This window comes from Anopheles moucheti, chromosome 3, assembly GCF_943734755.1.
Source record: "Anopheles moucheti chromosome 3, idAnoMoucSN_F20_07, whole genome shotgun sequence".
In the NCBI taxonomy this organism is placed as follows: Eukaryota; Metazoa; Arthropoda; class Insecta; order Diptera; family Culicidae; genus Anopheles; species Anopheles moucheti.
This window is the reverse complement of record NC_069141.1, coordinates 66,017,453-66,040,803: the sequence shown is the minus strand read 5'-3', so window position 1 is coordinate 66,040,803 and position 23,351 is coordinate 66,017,453. Positions and strand designations below refer to the sequence as shown.

The following is a 23,351-nucleotide window of genomic DNA, read 5'->3' as shown; positions in this document are numbered from 1 at the left end:
GGTAATTGCAAAACGAGGGGAATTGAACGTCGGGGTGAGCGTTGTGCTGCGATCACTAAAACGAACGAACTCCTACGAGATGCTGGTGAGCTACCTCATTAGTTCAATTGGCCAGGGCTAAGTGTCTCACTTTATTCCATAGAGAATAGAGCAGATTGATCATTTTATTTGTATATTATAATTATTTCACACTACAATTAGTGTCTTACGTGAGGGCAGAATGGCTGAGATCATAAGAGATTTGAGTTGGAAAGATAATCCTTTTCGAGCAGAAATAGCTTTTCTTTCAGATTCATTTTATTTTTAAAATTTTACTTTCATTTTTCATTACAGTCAACATTAAAACTACTTGAAGAAAAATGCATTGGAAAAGGTTCAAGTGTGAATCGCTTCCTAATCGTGCGTATCGACATGCAGCCACCCAAAAGCGTCGTGTTATTGCGTGTTAAGGTCGTGAGTATTATGATATTTTTAGTCACCCATTGTATCTCAGATGAAAACCCGTTTTTTCGGAAGCCGGCACTCGCCCATCGGTCGTGCCGGGCGAACCGTTCAAACTAGCCTTGAGAAGGCTAAGCGATTGATAAACCCTAACAAGCCGAACAAGAAAAAAGCCCACACCAAACCAATCATACATTTGCTGACTGGTTCGCCGAGTGATTCGTTTGGCTGCTGTACCGCGCAACACTCATGATGATGATGGGTCACGATTTGTCAGATAGGTGTTGGTAGGATTAATCCATAAGCACCATAAGGGTGGTTCGCGGGAACGAATAGAAAGAAGAAAGGAAGTCACAGAGCGCTGGCAGCACGAAGCTAGGACTACTACTCGTTAGAGGGGTTTGTGTAATGTACCACCGTCAGCGCGTAAAGGAGCTGCTGATTGAGAGCCACCATTAACACTGAGTTAGTGCCCTTGATCTTTGAAGGAAAAAGAGCCGAATTATGGTGGCAAATTATGCACTTTTCGGCGGTTGAACAGTATGCAGTAACAGGTTGAAAAAGAGTTACATGGTGGTGAGATGGTGGAGAAAACAAGAAAGATTTCAATGCCGATTAAAGCGACGAACACACATAACGTTCAATTGTGGGTTTGCGTTTAAATTTGACGTAATTAATATTTACTATTCTTAATCAGTTGACACTTTACTTAACTGAGTTGCTTTAAAGCCGATTACTGAAATCTTAATATGCATTAAATGGCAGTAAAAATCATTCACACATTTCGTGCCACAAAAAACAAATCAAATTTCGTATTGCAAGCTATGTCAAATGTGCGAATAGCATTCAAAATATTTAGCATAGTTTTATTTGCATCTAAATATGCAATCAATATTCGGATTTCATTTGCGCAACTCACGAACGTACGAATAAAACTGTCATCGTTCTAACGCACAGCAAAAAAAAACAACGAAAGAAGTATTGTCATTCGTTTGTCGATGCTGGTTTTATTTTCTTTTCGTCATTGCCTCTCGGTTTCGTTAGTGGTTTTTTTTTTGTTGGGAAATTAGATTTCGATACGACTTTATACTCATGCGGGAGCTTTCAAAAGCATACACTTGAATGCAAAATATGCATTCAAAGCTGCTCTGACGGTAAGATGAGTTTTGTGTAGGAAAAAAACATGTGTCGGCATCGTCGAACTCTCTTCTTGACACGAAGGACTAACTTGTGCACGTTATTTTCATTGCTCTTGCACACTTTCCTCCGTGCTAAATGCGTTATCTGAACAAAAATCAAGTGTTACGATTTTATATCCAATTTTTTCTTTTTCCTTAGTACCTATAGTTCACCCATCGGGCCTGTTATCACTTGTCAGCGATAAACGCCACTTAAGGGAGGATTGTTAGTTCTTTTTTTACATACATAAAACCCCAATCCGTGGTGTTCGATTAGCGTCATCACGCATCATCCACCTGAGCCATTTTCTTCAGATCGGGCGAAACGGAAAAGTCACAACCCGTGCTGGTAATGATCTCCTCCACCGTGCAATCCTCGGCCAGTTCCATCAACGTTAAGCCTCGCTCCTTGTCCACGTTGAAGACGGCCTTCTCGGTGATGATCATATCGACGCAGTTTCGTCCCGTGACCGGTAGATTGCAGTTGGCGAGAATTTTGTGCGAACCGTCCTTGGCGTTGTGTTCCATCGTCACTACCACCTTCGTGCCCGGAGCTGCTACCAGGTCCATGGCACCTCCCATACCTTTTACCAGTTTGCCCTATTGGATGAAAAGGGATAGAAAACAGTATGGAATCATTTTGAATTCATCACCAACGGCAGGCCACACTTACGGGAATCATCCAGTTGGCAAGATCACCGTACTGTGACACCTCCATCGCTCCCAGCACGGTAATGTCGATGTGTCCACCGCGAATCATCGCAAAGCTGTCATCGGAGGAGAAGTAGGACGCACCCGGCAGTACCGTCACCGTTTCCTTGCCCGCATTAATCAGATCCGGATCGACTTGATCCTTCTCGGGGAACGGTCCCAGTCCCAGAATGCCGTTCTCCGACTGCAGCAACACATTCATACCGGGCGGAATATAGTTAGAGGACAGCACCGGTATGCCGATACCGAGATTGATGTGCATACCGTCCCGGTACTCGAGTGCGACTCGTTTCACAATTCGCTCGCGCATCTTCGCCGCCGGTGTGGAGGACACAACCGAGCCAACCTTTTTCGTGTCTCGCACGCGCAACCGTTCGATGCGCTTCTCGTACGACGGTCCCTTGATGATGCGATGCACGAACACGCTCGGCATGTGTATCTGGTCTGGATCGAGCGAACCAACCGGCACGATTTCCTCCACCTCGACGATCGTTACCTTCGCCGCCTTACACATCGGCGGGTTGAAGTTGCGTGCCGACTTGTTGAAGATCAAATTTCCCGACTCGTCCGCGACGTGTGCTTTCACGAGAGCGAAGTCACCGGTAATGGCTTCCTCCATGATGTACGGTTTGCCATTGAACATTTGCGCTGGACGGGGTTCGCTTGCGATCTCGATCGTTCCACCCTGGCCGTACTTGATCGGAGCGCCACCCTCGTGCACGAGCGTACCGAAAGCGGTTGGGGTGAAGAAAGCCGGTACGCCAGCACCTCCGGCACGGATCCGTTCGGCCAGCGTGCCCTGGGGCGTCAGTTCCAACTCAAGCTCACCGGAAAGATACTGTCGCTCGAATTCCGCATTCTCACCAACGTACGATGCAATCATGCGCTTTATAAGCTTCTCCTTCAGCAGCAGTCCAAGCCCGAAGTTGTCAACGCCTGCACAGGAGAGTAACGAGAAGATGAGGTCAATCTGACTTCTTAATTTGGGTTCATTTTACTATTTCAAGGCGATTCTAATCAGGTCTGTTAATAATACGAATAATTACGATACAGTTTTTTCGTTATCAACAACTTAACAGGTGGGCTGATAATTGTTTGGCCTAACACATTTATCGCGCTAGAAGATTTTTATCCATATCATATTTCGTTTGTACCAACCTTCAAACGAATTCTGTCCAAATTTGACAGCACTCGGGCAACAACCTAATGAGCTAGAGCATTTTATATGACGCAACTTTTGTGTTTTGAGTAATCATGGAAAAGAAGGAATTTCGCGTGATGATAAAATATTAGTTTTTGAAGGGGAAACACATACTTAAAGCCAAAAATTGGCTTGATGAAGAGTCTTCGGACTCTGTTCTACCAAAATCAACCATCAGATATTGGTATGCTCAATTTAAAAGTGGTAAAATGAGCACTGAAGGTGGTGAACACAGTGGACGCCCAAAAGAGGTGGTTACTGACGAAAACATTATAAAAAATCACAAAATTATTAAAAGCAACCGTAATGTGAAGTTGATCGAGATAGCTGACACCCTAAAGATGTCTAAGGAACGTATTGGACATATCGTTCACGAGTATTTGGATATGCGATAGTCCTGTGCAAAATGGCTGCCGCGCGAGCTCACATTTGACGGAAAACAACAACGAGTTGATGATTCGGAGAAGAGTTTGGAGCTGTTTAAGCGAATTAAATCCGAGTTTTTGCGTCAGTATGTTACTGTGGATGAGTCTTGGCTTCTCCACTTTACTCCAAAGTCCAATAGACAGTCATTCGAGTGGACTGGACGCGATGAACTTGCTCCAAAGCGGGGAAAACGCAACAATCAGCTGGCAAGGTTATGGCGTCAATTTTTTTGGGATTTGCGAGGAATAATCTTCATCGACTATCTTGAGAAAGGAAAAACCATTAACAGCGACTATTACATCAAATTTTTGGAGCGATTGAAGGACGAAATCGCCAAAAACGGCCGCATTTGAAGAAAGAAAAGTTTTGTTTCGTCAAGACAACGCACCGTGCCACAAATCAGTGAAAACAATGGCAAAAATTCATGAATTAGGCCACGAAATTCTTCGCCACCCACCGTACTTTGTAGATCTGGCTCCCAGTGACTAATTCCATTTCTCAGATCCCAAAACGATGTCCTCTGAGAAGAAATTTTCGTCGGATAAAGAGGTGATCGCTGAAACAAAGACGTTTTTTGAGGCAAGGTGCAAATATTACTATAAAAATGGTTTCGAAAAATTGAAAGACCGCTATAATTGGTGAATCACCCTTGAAAGGACGTATGATGAATACAAAAAAAAAATTTGGCCAAAAAAAAGTGTTTTACTGTCATAGGCCAAACAATTATCAGCCCACCTGTTAGTCCCGAAAAATCACCTGATCTTTCAAACATTCAGCGTCGCTAACAGCTCCACCACATCTCCACCCGCGTTACGTACGGAACAATATTTAGTGATAAGCGATCCCCACCCACTGTATTCGCACAGAATCGACGCTGTGGAACGACGAACCAGTTTCTTCCCGGGTTTGTGCCACTTATCTCGATACAGCGTAACACCCGACCTGCAGCAATCCGTGACATCACACCATACTATTTGGTTTTGGGCAGTTTTTTTTCTACCTTTGCTATTCTTGGATGCACCGGTTGGCCGGAGTGTGTTCCGCATGAGGTTAAAATTAAAGTGATCCAGCTTTTTCTAGACACATAACCAAATTCCCAATTTCGGTTTCGCAACTTCTCTCTCGAGGATGACACTTTTGCCCGACACTTTTAGTCATCATTACGTCACTTGTCCTGGTTGGGTCGGTTGGCACAATGGGTCCTCCATCCCGAAACACACACACACAGCAGGAAGAGATGCGTTACGGTCGTCCACAATTCGACTCACGTATCATGCCGCCCCGCAACCAAACAGGGCGCATTTGACATTTACATTTCCATTTGCGAGCAACGCATGCTTTCGATCGGTCAAATGTGGCAGATTCACCATCCCGGCGACACTTTCGCAAAGCTTAAGGTCACAGCTACACTTTAAATATGTCCCGGTTGCACCCGGGGGTAGGAGAAAAATGAAGGGAAAATTAGACACAACACACATCGGGCACTACGGAGAGAAGAAAACAAAACAACAAAGAGCAAACCATCATCGATCAGCAGGACCCCATCGTAGCCAACGGTGATGAGCAACCCGTTGCAAACCTTCTTTCCGGGCTCGGTTCGGTTAAGCCTTGCCGAAATTTGATGCATCGTAGGCGAGATATAAATATTAATATCGCTGGTATGTGGAGTTTTGGGCAGGTCGTACGAATGGCGATGGGCAACAACAAAAAAAACTACGAATATCTCAACCGTTGGAATAGGAGACATTAAATGTGTCTCTCTACATACAAATAGGTTAAGTGTCACATAATTGCTTGTCCACATATGGAAGAAAGGTCATTTTTACCTACTAGATTCAATCTACTCATAGTGGTACTGTAGATTGCTGCTAGTGATAATGTTTGATACAACTTTCAAAATTAGGATTACGCGACAGACTTACGCAACAGAAGGGACGTACGCCACAGAATGTTTTGCTTTCGAGCTTACATCATTAAGGAGTCTTTAAAGGTTCTCCTATTTACGAATTTTCTCCTAAACTTCTAAACTATTTAAGAATAATAGAAGCGGAGTATGGTACTGATGTATATTATAAATTGTATTTTATGCATTGCAGGAATATTTAAACCTACTTTATTTAGCTATTACACTTTGATATCTCTCATAGATTTATGTCTTATGTTGTGTATGATGAATTGTATTCAACAATAACCTCAAGAGGCCTAGGTTTACAATTTTTGGTTTTCTACAACTTAATTTTCTCGTAGCTAGATAGTCAGTTCTGCGTACGAGGGATTAGTCCTGATGGGATTTTGTCGCGGTTCGCCTTGTGAAGACCGAATCCGCTACCAAATACACCACTGGACTGCCTTAGGTGCTATTCTAGGGCAGAATAATTGCTAATGAAAACAATTCTGTTCAATTGGTCAATGTAATTGAATTATAACGATATTTGGGCTAATTCATCAGTACAGAAATTCCTATTTCAGAAGCTAACAACATAAAAACAAGAAAGCAAGATTTTTTGTCAAATTGTCTAAATTGTTGAGGATTCGATTATTTATGGTGATTTATGAGTATTTCGAAATGCAGGGCGAATGGCACTTCTAAGATGGAAAAAGGTACGGAAATTTATTCTCAGACAGAAGGTTTATCATAAAAGCAAACAAAATGCAGCTTTTAATAAACTAGGAAATGATTAAATAGTGCTGCTGTTGCGTACGTAAACAGTAACAGTAGACAAACATATGATAACGTTTATCTATGGCAGATAGCGAATTCAGCGAATGTAGGCGTTGATCTACGAAGTGGCCGTATACACCTGTAGATGAACAAACAATTCACACAGTTTAACCGAAAATCATTTAACTACACAATCATCATTTTGCATTTGATTGTGATTGTGCACGGACATCGGATGAACGATCGTCATTTTAAGTGGCATGCGTCTATTTTCGTTTCGATCCAACACCGATCAATGAGATTCATCCGACAGGCCCGCAACCTGACGAGCATAGCGTGCATGTGTGATGTTGCCAGGCAACAAAGCTGATGCCGTGCCGTCAAAACACGCGCAAAACATCCAGAATTAGCAACAACCGGCATCGTCCGTTACAATGGGAAGCGATGAAGCGACAGCAACGCAAACCAATACACTTGTGCGAATGTGGGCAGGGCGCACGATCGCTACCTATACGTGCCCTGTAGGAGGTGTGTTTCCTAATCGCGCCATCACACACGAAACACATCGACGTCTTGCCGATAACCTTGGAAATGAAACCGAAAGGCAACGGCACGCATCCGCCGTTCCATCGCCGGCGAGTGTTGGTGAGATGGTGTAAAAACAAATTATGCTACCATTTTTCCCATGCTGCGGCATCGTTCTCAACGCATACTATCAACTGCGTTATCGTTCCCGGCTCAAAGCAATCAAACCCACTAACACAATGTATGCAGTTTGCTTACCGGCATTGTTGGACACCACCGTTAGATCTTTTTTGCGTTGTTTTACCAGCGCCGCAATCAGGTTCTCCGGAATGCCGCACAATCCGAATCCACCGACGAGCAGTTTCGCTCCATCGGGAATGTCCGCAATCGCTTCGTCGGCACTGCTGTAAACTTTGGAACGTTTCTTTTCCGTCGAATACCGGCAGGCCAGCACCTTGTAGAGGAGAGAAAAAAAACAAAAACAAAACGAAATTAATATATACGTATGCAAATGAATGACCGTCGATGTGGTTCGCCTGTTGGGCTAACCGGTTCACCGGGTCGGCCTGATCCCGTTCCTGTTTCGGGCCTGAACTACCCTTTGGTTCACCCTTCTTCCTTAGTGGCGGCGGTTTGCTAATTTGTATCACTTTTTGCATTTGTGCGAGACACAGATTCTATTTATTCCACTGTGACGTAATACACGTTAGGGCGAACAAATATTCGCCGCACCAGCGATTCTACTGCGTACAGCTTAATGTTGCGTCGTGTGTTTCCAGGTTTCCGCAATGCGTTACACTCATTTAATTCAAGCTCAAGGTCAAATCAATCTAAATTCAAACCATCTGCTGGTTACCACTGTTGCAACAATGTTACAGCTTACCTTTGAAATTTCAAACTTCAATATTCTGCTGTTGAGCCGGCTGGTCGCCCCAAACATTTGCTTTCTGCATAGAGACAGTGCCATTCTCTATGTATTTCGTAGAGGATCGTTGTCACGAAAGTAAAGCAATTTTCGGCAATGTACGACCTAAAACGGAACGTGCGTCACGGTACCAGCTGTGGCAACGTGTTTTACAAGCGCACGACACGAAGCACGATTAGCAATAGGTCTATTTCTCTGACCGCGGAAGAAACACACGAAGAATAGAACGATTTGTTTTGGTTTTGCCGTGTTCTGTCAAAACATCGTCCATCAGCCAAAGTGGCGTAGCATTTACAACGTCATCTTCAGGAGTTTGAAATCCACACTAGATGGCGCCATCGGTATCGGTTTAAATTGAACGGTAGGTTAACCTGCAAGAAGGCAACCGGATACCCGAGTATTTATTACGAAATACGCTCTCACGGGTTTGATAGTATGCAATGCATACTATTGAATGGATGCAATTGAAGGCTACTGAAATTTTCAGGTCAATACAAGCAATGAATCAAAAGTAATTGCAGTTCAAAGTTGTACAAAATACTCGGGTGTCCGGTTGCCTACTTGAAGGTTAAAAAATATCCCGTATTTACTTAGCAATAATGCAGGGATGCAGCGGCGGATCAAATGGTAGGCGGAGTAGGCGGTCACCTAGGGCCTCGCCGAGTTGGGGGCCCCAAAAAATGTGTGTAGTGGGCCCCGAAGGGTACCACAAGAGGCCCCTCGCGGAATTTGAAGTTGGGACAAAATGCCTCGGAATCGGCCAGCTTTTTTCTCGCATAATGGCATTAATCACGTCTGCCTGTCGGTGTCACATTCCTTTCAAACGCAATAGAGTGTTTTGTCATCTGTATTGATAAAGCGGATAGTTTTGTAGGCAAGATCTTCGACCCTCTCGGCTTGCTGGGTCCAACGATAATCGTCGCTAAACTATTCATGCAGTAACTATGGTCGCTTAAGAAGGATGGAAAGGCATGGGACTGGGATAGCGAACTCCCATCGCACTTACAGCATGAATGGTGGCTCCACTTTACAACACTAGGCTACAGATCTGCAGATGCACATTTTCGCAGATGCATCACAAGTGGCGTATGGTGTTTGCTGCTACATTCGGGCTGAAAGCATGAAAGGAGTCACGGTTCACTTGCTTACAGCAATTGCAAGCGCGAGCCATGTATTGCAATGGTCGATCATCCCTAAAAGATAACCAACTGGTGATCGTCAAACAAGACAACATGCATCCTATCTTCAGGGCAGTGGGACGTATTATTTCGGTTCATCCAGGACGGAACAGTTCGCGTAGTGACGCTGCGCACAGCATGAGGTAAACACGTCGTACGCGCAGCAAACCCGTTGGTAATGTTACCCAATCCAAATGTTCTTAGCAAATTGGATAAGCAGATTGGCACTGGCACTGAATAGCATGCAGCAACAAACCATGTTTACGTTTATTTACTTTCATAGTTGTTAGCGATAACAAGGCAAGCCACATACCCATATAAACCCATAAATTCAATTTCTTTGGTGACCGGAATGTGAGAATTAAATTTTATAAAAGAACATTCGTTTCACATTCCTATCAAACGCATTAGAGCGAAGGGGGAAAGAGGCAAAACGGATCCTGCATCTCTTTCGTATTTTCGTTGCCGAAAACGTCGTTTGCCGACGCTTCAGAAACGGTGGAATTTTTGGTTTCCAACACCAAGAGAGCATCCAAATGAAGAGATAGCACAAATTTCCGTACCACGTGGCTTAGCTGTACCATTTAGCTGTACCCTTCCCTCTAGTGATCTTAGGCCTTGATTCGTCAACTGATCTTTCATCTCTTTCCGTTCGTCCAAACAGCACAGTGCGTACCATAACTGTACACAAGTTTATTTTTATGGAAATAACAATGTGGAATATTTATGGAATATATTTATATATGGAATCCTTTCAAACTCCCGGACATTCCATGACGACTATAGATTTAATTATTGCGAAATAACCGAACAATAAGCAATGAATAATGTCTTCGGAAATAGTGGCACTTCATGTTTCCTACTGCTAATAATTAAAAAACTTACCTGCTGTTCAGTTTTGACACGCACTGTAGGAACTGGATGGATAAAACGAGACGGAGGATTCTCGCCACAATACCTGAGCTATTTACTCTATCGATCGCTCTCCGGAGAGGGCCCATGTTTGATAGTATGTGTAGCTAATAGCCAATAGGAGAAGATCTTTAATTGATCAATAGCATCACAGCGCATGATAACGTGAGTAAACATGGCGGATCCTTGTGCGGATCAGATTGATGTTATCTCCTTTCGTGGATGCTCTCTTGGTGTCAGAAATCACAAAACCGGTCGCTTTTTGGCGTGTCCGATCGCATGCGCGGAGAGACTTCGACGAAAGGAAAAGCGGCTAAAAATAATATGCAATGGCGACTGGGATAACCGTGCGCTCCTCTAGCTCTTGTAAGCTGGACACTTAACACTAACGGTGATTATTTCTTTCCATTTTGCGCTCCGTTGTCCCCCAGCAAAGATTGTCATCAAGAAGAAGAATAACCATGTGGGAATTCGCTACATTACCTTCACAAAACAGCAAAAATCATCCACTTACGCTGGCGACGCTTTCTTCTAAACGCTTTTACGTACATACGTGTTTATATGAAGTATTTTGTGGACAGTGTTTTTGTGTGTTCAATAAAAGTTTATTTAATAGTTTGATCTTCGGATTCGTGGTTGAGTTGAGAAAAGGGATCAACGGCGGATCAAACGATAGACGGAGTAGGTGGTCGTCTCGCCATGTTGGGGGCCCCAAAATATGTGTGTAGTAGTTGTATACATAGGCCCCCTCTCCTTATGCTAGAGGGGGCCCCGAAGGGATGATTCAAAGTGAGTTCAGGGGCCCCTTATTACTGCGCCTTTAGCTTTGCCTCATTTCAAGGGCCTCAATGCCCCCCAATTTATCGTTTTTAAAATTAGAGGCCCCATTTATAATTCCGCCCTGGGTCTCCAAGGGGCCCATATCCTCCACTGCAGGGATGTAAAACACAGGAAACGCATTTTATTCTAGCTTGAAGTTGCTTGCATACTTTATTGGACAATATTATGTTTTTGTTTTGTTTTTAGCATTTAGGAAAGAGGAAATTCAACTGCATGTACATCCCGTAAGGTGCAAGAAACCGAAAGATAACTGTCTTTACGTCCAATGAAAAGCGAGCCCTATTTTTGAATTTGCTTTCCACTTAAAGCAGGTCTGGCGCACATCACACGCGTTTGCATAACACTAATTCCATGACATTGTGTACCTTCGCATCCGTGAACCATCACGCTTCTTCTCACAAGAAAGACCTCGTTTTACGCCTGTTTTACGCCATAGGTGGGTTTTAAGGATATAAGAGTTTGACCTGTAGTTGCGTGTTTTGTCAACGATGCGCAATCGTTGCATTTACTGCAATTGAAAAAAAAGAACATCACGAGCAACTTTAACATGTTGGGATGAAGGAAGAAAAATAAACTGTAGAAGCTAACAACAACATCGAATTCGCGAGCTCAGATATATAAAAAGAGCGAGAACAAAAATAATACAATTTCCAACCAATGATTTTCTGTCTCCTTAACCGATTTACAAACAGTTTTTTTTTGTAATGTTTGATTTTTACAATCCTTCACAACGTTTCCCATTTCGTTTCTTTCTCCTTTGACTGAACGAAGGATTGTGTGTTTTTAGCTTAATAAATACAACTAGTTTCACAATTAAATATATTTTTCCTTCTCTACGATGCGTCTTTCTTTTGCGTTTGCCCACCATTTGCGGAAGTGTGTTCCTGTTTTTTTTTCGTTCCGCTGTACGTAGCTCTAATATGTGTGATCGTATTTATAATATGGCTCAAATTCGCACATCGAATACATGCGCAGAAACAAAAGCAAAACGTTACGAAATGACAACAATACATGTGCCCGGGGCTCCCGTAACACTTTCCAATTTGGGCTGTTTTTGGCTGCTTTTTTTGCTGCTAAATATTTTCATCCAACATTCTATTCTCGCATTCTAAAGCTCTATGGAAATTCTTAATGTGAAAATCAAACAAACAAAACAAAAACTAGTACCACAAACGGGGGTGGGAAAATACTAAGTAGAATTATTAAACAATAATTACAGAATTAAAATGTAAAAAAAAACAACTGTTGGGCAAAGTTGCACAAATGCCCCGCAATCCTCTTGGTTATCGTCCATGGTTCGTGCCAGAACGTTCCATGCTCCACACAGCACCTCACAGCGCTAGCAGACCATCGGTTTCGTCGGTCTTTTTCTTGCGATCTTTAGCGGTGGTTGCCGGACTGTTACTGCTGCTGTTGCTACTGATCGTCGGTAAGGTTTCAGCAACGGCCGCCCGTTCGGCAAGGAACTTTTCGAACTCCTTGCTCGTTAAGCTTTCCTCCGTGCCGGTACCGGTACCGGCACCATCACCACCACCCATCGCTCCGGCGGCCGCCATTTGCGCCTCGAGATGGTCAATATCATCCTGTATTGAGGGAAGACAAATTGAGTAAGAGTTAATTCTATGCTTTACGCGAACAAGCAACCCGTTGCATGCAAGCAACATTCACAGAACAACAACATCCATGGAAAACAGGTGCGGCAATGTTACGGTTTATTTTAAATAAGGGGGTACACAAAAAAAACACAACGCTACGAAGTACACACCACACACGCGTACGCTCTTTATCTACACCAAACTACAGCTCCCCACGTGCATGCAAGAATTAGAAGAACTAGCATAAATGGGAATTTCACGCTCATCAGTATACTCACCGGATTTCCCAGCCACTGTTCAATCTCGTCAAATTCCGATTCCCTCGTGCCCTGCCGATGATGGATGGACGGGTGGTTGCAGTGTAACATTTATTGCAGTTTGTATGTCGCGTTTTGATTTGTTTGTTTTCGTGTGTGTGTGTTGCCCGTCGGAAAAATGCATCGCCATCAACAAGGATCAGTTATAAAAGCCATTTCGGAATTGATGGTCGGTTTGGTTGGAATTTTTTTTCGGTTTTACAAATATTCGATTCGTGGGGAGTTTACAAACAGTACAGTACGTAGAAAGATGAAAGATAAAAGGAAAAAGACAAGACGATAGTAAAAGAAAAGAAAATAGACGCGCACACATATGAAGCCATATAAATACAATGGAAATGATATGAAAAGAATTTTTAAGTAATAATATAGTAAAACAAAAAGTTCAATTATCCAATCAAAATCATTACAAAACCCAAACAAAACAAGACTTTGAGTATAGTTTGCTGAAGGTAAGGCGATTAAATTTTGTACTGGAAATGTACTAGAAATTCAAAACTAAATAAATCGTATCTAAACGTATCGACACAAGCAACAAACCCAGGCAATATAGCGACTGTTGGTATTAAAAGTAAGGGAAAAATATTTTACAGAGACAAAACGAACCGAAACTGTTTGTTCGTTGTTGAACATTTACAGCATAATCATAAATAAGAAGATTTTATAAGCCAGTGAATAGTGGGAAAATAAAATACGACTACGATTCGATGACGCTCAGGGTCACCGGGAAAGAGGTGCACAGAGTAAATAGGGACACGGCGTTTCTTACCAAAGCTGTGTTGCCTGCAGTCGCCCCCAAAAGATCTAATCTGGAAGGTTCTTTATCACTAGAATAGGAGTTGGATAAGCAAAACGGTAATAAAACGGATTAGTTTACGATGAAAACGAGGTCCGTAAAAACGGAACATTAGCAAGCGCTCCTTCTTACCCGGTGGTGTTGTTACGTGATTGGGCAAACATATCGAACTCGTCCGATACGACGTCCGGTGGAATGTTGCTGCCAGCCTTGGTGGTTGTTCTGTTCGGCGATTTCGCTACCATCGCCGAACCGGACTGAGCGGTGACGCTCGTTAGTTGGGCCAGCTGTGACGATGCGGTTGCCGTTGATCCGGCCGCCGCGAGGCTTAGTCCAGCTAGTTGCGAGCTGACGTTCGCGTGTGCGCTACCACCACCGCTAGCGCCCGTTTCCTCGCTCAGATCGATCAACGATGGATCGCGCATTTCGACCGCCCCGAGAGCGGCGCCGAGGATGGCGGATGGTGTCGCACTGGAAGCATTCTTCGGGTCACGGTTTTTCTCGTACCGGGCGTGCCGAAGGAACAGATTGTTTAGCTCGTCGTTCAATCGTAGCAGTTCCGCCGTAAGCTCGTCGTGCTGTACTTTGCCGATTAGATCGACGATTCGGCTTTGCATTTCCCTGAAAACCCCGAGCAAATGCATGAGCATGAAGCGGGAAGCGGTCAGGGTGAGAAGGGAACATACCGACAAGTAGAAGTTAGATCGTTTAACAGTTTGTAATCGGTTGCATCTTCCTGCCCCGGCTTGAGCTCGGTAAGCATCTCCCCGAGAATGGACATGTTCATGGCCACAATATCTAGTTCCGATTGCAGTTTAGCGATTTGATCTTGCGACATCGATGACGGTGGAGGCATCTGGAATTGATTAGGGAGAAGTTAAAAATCAGTTGCTGAAGGAATAATCGGAGACAAACAATTAGGACACGCAATACATACTGCTGGCGATCCCGGCGTCTGTGAGGCATGATGATGTGGAGAAACCGGTAGAGTGTTAACCGTTTCCGGTGCTGGAGCACCATCGGGGACACTCTGAATAAAAGGGGCGAGAAGTTACAAATCATTTTCCAGTTGCAGTTCCACTACCTAACAGTTGCCCCGCATAAATCTTACCCTTTGCGGTGTGTAAATCGGTGCGATTGCGTCCAGATCCGTCGCCGGAAATTCGATGCCTTTATTCTTCAGTTCTTGATACACCTGAACCACACCGTTCAGGTCGGGCTGGGAACGAAACGCATCGGCCCAGATCTGAATCAGGCTCAGCACCTTCTCCTGCACGATCGGCGGTGGATCGTTCTTGGGACCGATCAGCTTCACCAGCTCCTGGATAAATTCTTTGTTTGCGACCAGCACGTGGAACGCTTTGCCACAGTTCTTCACGCACGTTTCCAGCACCGTCAGCGTGTACATGATGACGGTATAGTTCTTGCCGGCGTTTTGTGTCAGTCGCTTGCGAATCGCTTTCATTGCGTCCCGGGCACCGTCGGACGATTCGTTGATCATATCACAGATTTCCATGTTGAGTGCCCAGTTCTCCGAGGCCAGACTAGCATCTGTCGCTTGTTCTGTGGAAGAAGGTTGAGAAATGTTGGATAACATTGATTAGTACAAATACCAACATCTATACTTCTATCATCTAATCTTATCAATCTAGGACAGGGGTCTCCAAACTGCGGCCCTCGAGAGCCTTCAGCCTCTGTGTAAATGGTCTCCAACTATCTAGGACATCCCCTGATCTAGGACATCAATCATCATCTAGGACACAGCGATCATCAAGGACTTGACAATTGACAATGCTTGACTCAACTTCAAACCCTGTACGAGTTTGAAACGTAACCAAATTATTCATGATTCATTCGTCATTTAAGGAGACGCAGAACAACGAACAAATTGTTAAAAAAAATTCATCATCGTTCTGAGTAAGTAATAGCAAGCAAAGTGTTTGTTTAACAAAGAAAATCTTCGCTTAATAGACCACCTCGCCATTGCCATGGCCATACCAATGGTAAACAAAGTTGCCAATTTAATGGTAAACATTATGCCTGTTTGCAATCATTGCAATTTGGAGGCCAGCAACGAACCCATCATGACTCATGTGCGTGGCTAGTAACCTCTAACGAGCCAACCTTAACGTGAAGTGCGCGAGTGAGTGTGTTTGTGCCCTTCCCAGACGACAAAATGTCAGAAATGGTAGAATGCACATTAGACGACGGAACAAACTGATAAGCAACAATCCATTAGAAACCGCCCGCAAAGGGGTATCGCGAGGCATTGTGTGCTTATCATCGACGAGGAGGCGATTGTTGCTTGTCAGCGCCTCAGTACATTCGCTGCTGGTAGATTTTGTGCCTGACCTGAGCGACTCTCTACTCTAGCGTAGCCGGTAGTGCCCGAAAAACCACACACACTCAATTTTTGTTTGGAATTGGTAATTTGGAGTAGAAACATATGAGGAAGAGAGCGTGTGTGGACGTATCTTTCATTTAATGCTGTGAATCATCTTTGTTTACGAAAGCTGCGAAACAGATTGATTAAATCGTGTAAGTTGTTAATGGCCTCTTTAAGGTGCTCTATGCGATAGGGAATTTTCCCACCGCAACTGTACAGTGCTCCAGCAGCAAAAACCGGCCCTTACTTTGCGTATTTTGTTTACCAAACAACACTGCTATCTGCACCCATTTTTACCCCGATAGTTAAACCTGCCACGATCGTGTCCGTGTTATAAAATTTGGGGAGATAAAGCAACATTATATCACAACCTTAAACTAGTAGAGCATGGATGGCATGAGTGTGTGGCGGTTGTACGCAAAAGATTAAACTCTTTCCCTAAACCCCAATAACACGGCACGATCGTAATCGATCTCCACCAGAGAGTAGCGTCGTTGCATTTCATGTTTTATTATGTGTGTATAAAATCATTATGTAAAGAAAGCAGATTGCGTTGCGCTTGGAAGATTCATCAAATCAGTCAACGGGCACAACGTGATACCCCCCCCCCCCCCCCCCCCCCTTGGGAGTTCCCTTTTGTTGTTGTTTTTTTTTGTTGTTCACTCTCTGTCTGTGGTAACTTTTCTTAGAACATTAGTAACGCTTCAACCAACGATCAGTAGTGCGCAAGTGAATGAGTGATCATGTACCATCCATGTGTGCAGCCGCGGTACAGAGTATTGGAGCATGAGCGATGGCGTGCAGTTTTATGAACAGTAACTTCCCCTCTTATGTACCGTACTTATTTATGTTTTTTTTAGATACAGAAGACATTGAAGTGAGAAAATATTATGAATTCTGAGGGCAAAAACATCGGATCGAAGAATATGCCCTAATAATGCTAGTAACAATCGTTGCGTTTGGAACAAATTTGGAATCGTTTTTTAAAAGACGTTATCCAAACGGTTAATGGTAATAGCTCACTCCGCAGGTGTATTTTTTCTAAGCTTTCTCCCAATCGGTACACCCTAAACCAATTTTCTAACTTGATTTTTATGATAGATATCACCCTCCTCTTTCGGTCTCCCTTTCTAGCCCCCTCCCACACATCACCCCCATTCTGTACCTTAACTCGCGCGAAACAGCATGAAACCATAATAAAACCATAAACATTAGCACCAACATTATTATCCCACCAGTTTTCCCTTCCCGCAGCCTTCCAGCAAATGGTGGTGGTGCCCGGTGCGGAAAACGCAAACAGTAATAATACAACCACACATTCAAATTGAGCTCACAATGGCACGGTACGGAACGCCACAACTTCTTGCCACACTTGACGGTGCGCGGGCAATGACAATAATTGAAGCGGTCGCGTCGTTGTCGCCGGTGAATAATTATGTAAATCATTTCCTTTGCGTCGTGCGGGGAGGGGGGCGAAGGAAGGAAACCAAAGGGACACGTGCATTGCGTGTCCTCCCGGTGGGTTGAACGGGAGCCGAGTGGAATGGGTGATCAGGCAGCTCAACTGGTGGCCAACACTGGTTGGGGGGGAGGGGTAAAGCCCCAATAATACAGTGTCGGTTATAAATGTAAGGTAAGCAAATGAAAGGTCATTACATAACTGTGGAAAAGGAAATCCCTCGGTCGTGGGATATATTTTCGATTATTTTTTTTTGGTACAAAAAATACTTGATCAGTCCTATTGGTTGGTTAAGTGATTCATATACTTTGGTTAACGGCAAAAAAAGTTATTCAGGGACTATTTAAAAAGATGAACTATGAACATATGACAACAGTTCAATATTTATGTTAAATCTCTCCCGTTTTCCCGCTCAAAAAATATTGTTAGATCGAGCAAAAAAACGAACTTTTCCCCCTAATTTTATAAGCATTTCTTGTCATCATACATAAGATGTTTTGAATAAGAAGAAAAATGTAAAACTGACAGCGTTTTGATTAACAAAATTCAGAGTTTCGAACACGAAAGCTTAAACCGATAAAAGGTAGTTTTTAAAATAAGGAAAAAGGGCGACGAATGATGCTAGTTAGAATTGGGAAGAATTCATAAATTTAACTTAATAAAAACCCATTTTTTACGTTACGATGCACTTCAATATAATTAGGTTGAGAGATTTCGAGTTTTAATAACATGCGAACGCGCTGCCTTCGGTTCAATATAGTTGTGTGTGTCGTCCTGTACGCCGATTACACAAACATGTCCACAACTGTAACTGGTGTTGTTGTTGTTCGAACGCCAGTCATCGTGCGTTTCACGCATCATTGCATCGTATTCCTGTCTGGGTCTCCCGCCGGTTCCAACAGGGCAGCAAAGGAAAACCTTTAACCGCTCGCGGTATGGGCAGACTGGGAGGAGGTCATCAATTTTCCAAGCAAAGCCTCCCCTATCCCCAAAGGTTGATGTGTTAACCGAAAGGACAGTGGGATGGAGTTGAGAATGGTTTCATTTACTAAGGTTTCTTCCTCGTACGGTGAGCAAACATTACACCACCCGCGCGACTTGTTCCCAAAATCCGTCTGTCGCGACCGCCGCGCACTGGAGGAGTGAACGTGTGTATTTAATTCCGGGAAATAAACACCGGCGCGCGCGAGGCCGGGATATTGGTTGGCTGGGATGGGTTTCCGGTCGTGCAGGGAATATCATGCCCTGCACCTAACCCCGGAGACCAGCCCACACTACGGGTGGCCGATCCATTGGAGCAGCGTCGCGGGCAATTGTTTATTGTTTGCAGTGGAACAGAAACAGATGCAGTTTAAACCGCCAACACACAACACTTACACCGACCGAATGCGTTAGTGGAGTTTTTTTTATTTATATTCTGCCCGTGCCCGGATTCCACCTTGAATTCCACACATCTTTTGTCGTTCCGCCCACTTCCGACTAATGTTTCAATGGGGCTCAATCATTCGTGCCGTGAGTCACCAGCACCACTGGCACCAACGGTTAATAAAATCGTCAGGGACCAGCATCAGTTTTTGTTTTACAATACGCCCTTTGGGTTGCACATTTGTAGCGCGTAACAAACATCGTCCGCCACAAAACCTCCATCGGTTTGTGGAACATTTTTAATTTCTTCACGCTTATAAGTGTAAATTGCGCAATCTCGTACGGATTTATGTAAGCAAGTGACGCAAGTAACGGTTTCGACTTGCATGACGTTAATTGCGTCTAACTTTATCTAATTATTATTTCATTTTGGTCTTATCCTGCTTAACGATCATCTTATACTCCTCACTGCAAGAGCTGTGAGTGATGCGAACGTAATTCAGTGAATAAAAAAAAGTCCAGAATAAGATCGATCGCAACAAGTCTCCACAGCCATACGCTGTTGGGTTGGAAAAAGGTGTAAAATTATAATTATTTGCGGTTCAAATACCTATTATTGCGAGTATTATTTTTTGAACGATCCAATCCGATCCGGATACTGGATCATAATTGATTCACTCCCTCAAATGGCTGTATTTATAAAGCGTTCTGATCGTAGTAACGCTCGTATGGTTACTAGTGATGGATTACCTAGAGCGCACCTGTTCCGTGGCAATGGCAAATGGAATAGCCGAATGCGTCCGGAACCATTGGAACCGTTCAGAATAGTAATTGCCCGAAATCTGCTTACATGGGCTGAAACATTTTGTTTCTCAATCGCTTTCTTCTTCTTTTACATGCCTAATTGCAAAAATTATCTACACAAACCATGGTCTGCCGGTGCAACAATAAATTCATGCTGTCGGAAACGAATAGAATTCCGATTGACGGCAACGATCTCGAGGTAGTACACGAGTTCTACTACCTTGGTTCGAAGCAAGATACGAAATGCAGCATTTATCAGAGTCTGAAAGGTCCGATAGTCCTCTATGAAATCTTGGACGATACGGGCAGAGGACGCCAACGCTCTTGACACTTTCGAGCAGCGGGTCAAGGACGGAAGCCCTACCAGGAAGGTTCCACTAGCGACCCTGTTCGTCACGAGGCGTATAAGAGCACAGGGGATTTATCAACTTTAGCTGTTTAACCCAGCAGAACACTTCGGGAATCGTTGATCCGCTTATCAAGTGTGAGCGCACATCAAAATTTGGAAGCCACCAATTGATTCGATAGGATTCCGACAGTTCCAGACGGAATTCAATAACGCCAAACGATTCTTACAGTTCCGGATGACTCCGATCGAACATACCTTCCGAAACGGGTTCCGAAATGTTGGACCCAGATCCAGATGCAATCCCAGTTTTTTGTTTGTCAATTTTGCCCATCTCGGGCGTGTGGAAATTCGATCTCGAAAAGAAATTATTTTGTAATTAAAGCAAGCCGGTTTGCGCTGACAACACTGAAAACCACACAAAATACGTCAAAGTAGTCTTTTTATGCTGTGCGTGGCGTTGCGTTTAAACTTCAAAGCTCTTGAAAACGCGGTGCCCGCAACTGGGCTGCGTTGTTCGTACTTGTAAGGCTTCGCGCGTTAAGGCCAACTTGCTCGGAAACCGCAAAAGAGACTTGCAAATGCAAGAACACTGAATCCGTGAGAAGTTCCAGTTCCAGTGCACAAAAAATAACACACATCGCTGCTTTTGCGTTCTGTTGTCTAATTTGTTCCGGCAAATCCTCATCTTCGCGCCCACGATGGGTCACTGTTTACACCGTAGAGAACGGATTTTTTTTGCTGCGCTTCATATTCCTTATCATTATCGTGTCCAGCGTAAACATATGACGTTCCCATCACTACCCACTTACGGTCACAACTCAACCGCACAGCTTATCTGATATCTGGTGGTGGGCGTCTTGCGTTCAAGTATGAACAGATAGTGCTGCTTATCCACCTGAACCGTAACATGCAGTGACCCATAACGCCAGCGCATCTAAAATATACACCGGAGAGTCAATACTACATCATCATGTGATGTCAATGTACGGGGCTGGTGCTGCTGGGCCACGATATTTTCCTCTAATTTCCTTTCCATGGCTAATGGGCATTTCGTGGGGGGAAAGTGATTCGGCCCGCCTTGTGGACTTTCACTCGAAGTCCGGTTTCGATCCGTTTCGGTGTAATCTCTTTAGGGTTTACAGCATGACGTGTATTTATCGCACCTCTGAAGAGGGTTTATGTTAACGGGCCTAATAATCCCTTTATCCACCATCATAAATACAGTTCGCTTTCGTCTGCAAAACAAAAGTGCCTGAAATGTTGATGTTTTTCCTTTACAGCTGGAAACGCATGAAATACCTACAAAAACATACGCAATACTCACCAATTTTCTGCCCAACGGGCGTCGAAAATGGGTTGCCTCCGAGGGCACCAACGTTGAAGAATGATGTCATTTTTACTGAAACTCCTTGAATTCCCTTCCGCTGCAAGAAGATCCGGGAGGTAGACGTTGGCACACAACAACACACACGTTGGGATTTCACCCCCTGAAGGAATTAATTTTCACGGTGGACACAACACGTCGCCTTTACTTTGCCAGGAAAAGCAGCAAGGACACACTTGCAACTTGCGCACACACAGACGCACACACACACGTAGGAAGTTTTTCCTTTTCTTTGCTTCTCTTTAGCCGGGTTCTTTCCGGTTCGACTCCGGACAAATCGATAAGTGCGAACTATCTAAGCGCTTCGTGGCTCGAACACCAAGCAAAGCAGCACACAGTTTTCACTCGGTTCCGGTCACCTGCAACGGCACCAACAAACGATCAATATGATGCATTAACACATACCGTCATTTACGTACACAAACACACACAGAAAGAGAAAAGTATTATATGAAGGGAAAACATGTATTTTATTCCGCAGCAGTAGAAGAATACATTTCCAAGCACAAGCATAAATCGTAACTTAGCACTGATATTGCCGGTAGTCTTCGTAGCTGTAGTGACACATCCTTCAATGCATCATAATTGGATTGCTTTGATGATGTGACATATGATTAGCACCACAAAGTTTTGTGTATATTAAAAGCGCAAAAAACTGCGCAGATTAAATAAAAATAGATCCTGATAGTTCCAGGCAAATACATACGCAATAGGGAGGTGTTGTTAGTGAGATATCGCAGCACAACGTTGTTTGCTTACTTTTCGCACAAATTGTCCGCAAACACTGTTAATGAGCTTAATGCCAAAGGTTGTAATTTATTCTAATTTTGTCACGCAAAAAATAACATTATACAAACTGTCATTTAAATGCGTGCAGCTTTGACAGAGCAGACAAAGATGACGATGATGGTGACGCTGTTGTACAATAGAACTTCCCGATGTTGTGATGATTCACTCTAGCCCATTCGTGGAAGCCAACTAGCCGCAAAACTGCGCGAAACATCAAACATGGAAATGTAGTCACAACAAAAACACAATGCAATGCACAATCATTCACACTGCCCAATGCCTGTATGCGCGCAAGCACGCACACGCACACCCAGAATCAAGCACAGCTCTTGGACACAACTCAACGGCGTCAGAAAGATACTTTGCACAATAGACGATGGATCTTCCTGCTAACGATTTACATTTCAATGCAATTGAAAACTTCTATTGCCTGCAGCGAGCGCATCTGCATTAGCCCCACCCACACGAACACAATAGCTTTTGGCAGGTCAATTTTTCCCGGCATACGGTTTATAACTCGCACTTTTTACTAACGAACACCACGCAATTACTCCAATAAAGCACACCAATCAGCTAGTATATCACCGAACATTCTTTACCTTTCCTATTCGCTTTTGCGTATGGAAAGTACGGTCGAACAACGAGAACGATAAGTCTAAAACAAACAAAACAATAATAATGAAAGGGTTTAAAGATCCCACTAATGAATTAATTTGCAGTGCGGCACACACGTCCGTCACCCTTACTTTATGGAACCCTTGGAAAAACTCGTCTACGACTACGAATGGTCTTTTGTGCTGATGTTTCTTTGCTTTTCTCGGAAAGAGCGAATCGGAAAACATCATCCCTTAACGAAAACGTCAAACAATTGTCAACAGCAGGCATTATTTTTTAACGAAATCTTTGCACAGTAGAAAAACGCGTGGAAAGAAACTGGAGTTAAATACCAAAAATTAAGAAATCAATTTTCCAAAATCAGTACTTCAATTTTTTGTTATGAAAAATGATTCTTCAATGCGTTCCAGACCAGGATTACATTTTCTGAAGATGCGTGAGAGAAAATATAACTTCTGCCATACATTTAAGTAGAAAGTGAGTCAAAAGCGAT

At 43.7% G+C, this 23,351-nt stretch overlaps 2 protein-coding genes across 3 annotated transcripts; both read right to left on the bottom strand.

Moving 5' to 3' along the window:
* Window positions 1–1,428: 1,428 nt before the first annotated feature.
* LOC128300215 (succinyl-CoA:3-ketoacid-coenzyme A transferase, mitochondrial) lies at window positions 1,429–11,887 on the bottom strand. Of its 2 annotated transcripts, none has more exons than XM_053036201.1 (4): window positions 11,732–11,887; window positions 7,403–7,555; window positions 2,293–3,266; window positions 1,429–2,219 (listed from the first exon to the last, which is right to left on the bottom strand). In XM_053036201.1, exons 1-4 carry the CDS (start codon window positions 11,865–11,867, stop codon window positions 1,902–1,904), a joined length of 1,581 nt encoding a protein of 526 aa, XP_052892161.1. In that variant the 5' UTR covers window positions 11,868–11,887; the 3' UTR covers window positions 1,429–1,901. The 2 variants fall into 2 exon arrangements, with proteins under 2 accessions (XP_052892161.1, XP_052892160.1); XM_053036200.1 differs by lacking the exon at window positions 11,732–11,887 and adding an exon at window positions 8,028–8,259 and having other exon boundaries at window positions 7,403–7,598.
* A 440-nt stretch (window positions 11,888–12,327) lies between these two features.
* LOC128300214 (TOM1-like protein 2) lies at window positions 12,328–23,034 on the bottom strand. The gene is made up of 9 exons (XM_053036199.1): window positions 22,843–23,034; window positions 21,395–21,813; window positions 14,819–15,270; window positions 14,645–14,737; window positions 14,394–14,563; window positions 13,840–14,328; window positions 13,681–13,738; window positions 12,873–12,923; window positions 12,328–12,582 (listed from the first exon to the last, which is right to left on the bottom strand). The coding sequence occupies exons 2-9, from the start codon at window positions 21,462–21,464 to the stop codon at window positions 12,331–12,333; spliced, it is 1,635 nt and encodes a 544-aa protein (XP_052892159.1). The 5' UTR covers window positions 21,465–21,813; window positions 22,843–23,034; the 3' UTR covers window positions 12,328–12,330.
* Between the last annotated feature and the right edge of the window lie 317 nt (window positions 23,035–23,351).

Coding starts and splice junctions, on each gene's coding strand:
- LOC128300215 (XM_053036201.1), bottom strand. CDS start 11,867: ATGGTGGGCAAACGCAAAAGAAAGACGCATCGTAGAGAAGGAAAAATA. Junction 7,556..11,731: donor AAAGAAACGAAATGGGAAAC/GTTGTGAAGGAT, acceptor AACGTTCCAAAG/TTTACAGCAGTGCCGACGAA. Junction 3,267..7,402: donor GGTGGTGTCCAACAATGCCG/GTAAGCAAACTG, acceptor TCTCCTGTGCAG/GCGTTGACAACTTCGGGCTT.
- LOC128300214 (XM_053036199.1), bottom strand. CDS start 21,464: ATGACATCATTCTTCAACGTTGGTGCCCTCGGAGGCAACCCATTTTCG. Junction 15,271..21,394: donor GCCCGTTGGGCAGAAAATTG/GTGAGTATTGCG, acceptor CTTCTTCCACAG/AACAAGCGACAGATGCTAGT. Junction 12,924..13,680: donor CTGCAGGCAACACAGCTTTG/GTAAGAAACGCC, acceptor CATCATCGGCAG/GGCACGAGGGAATCGGAATT.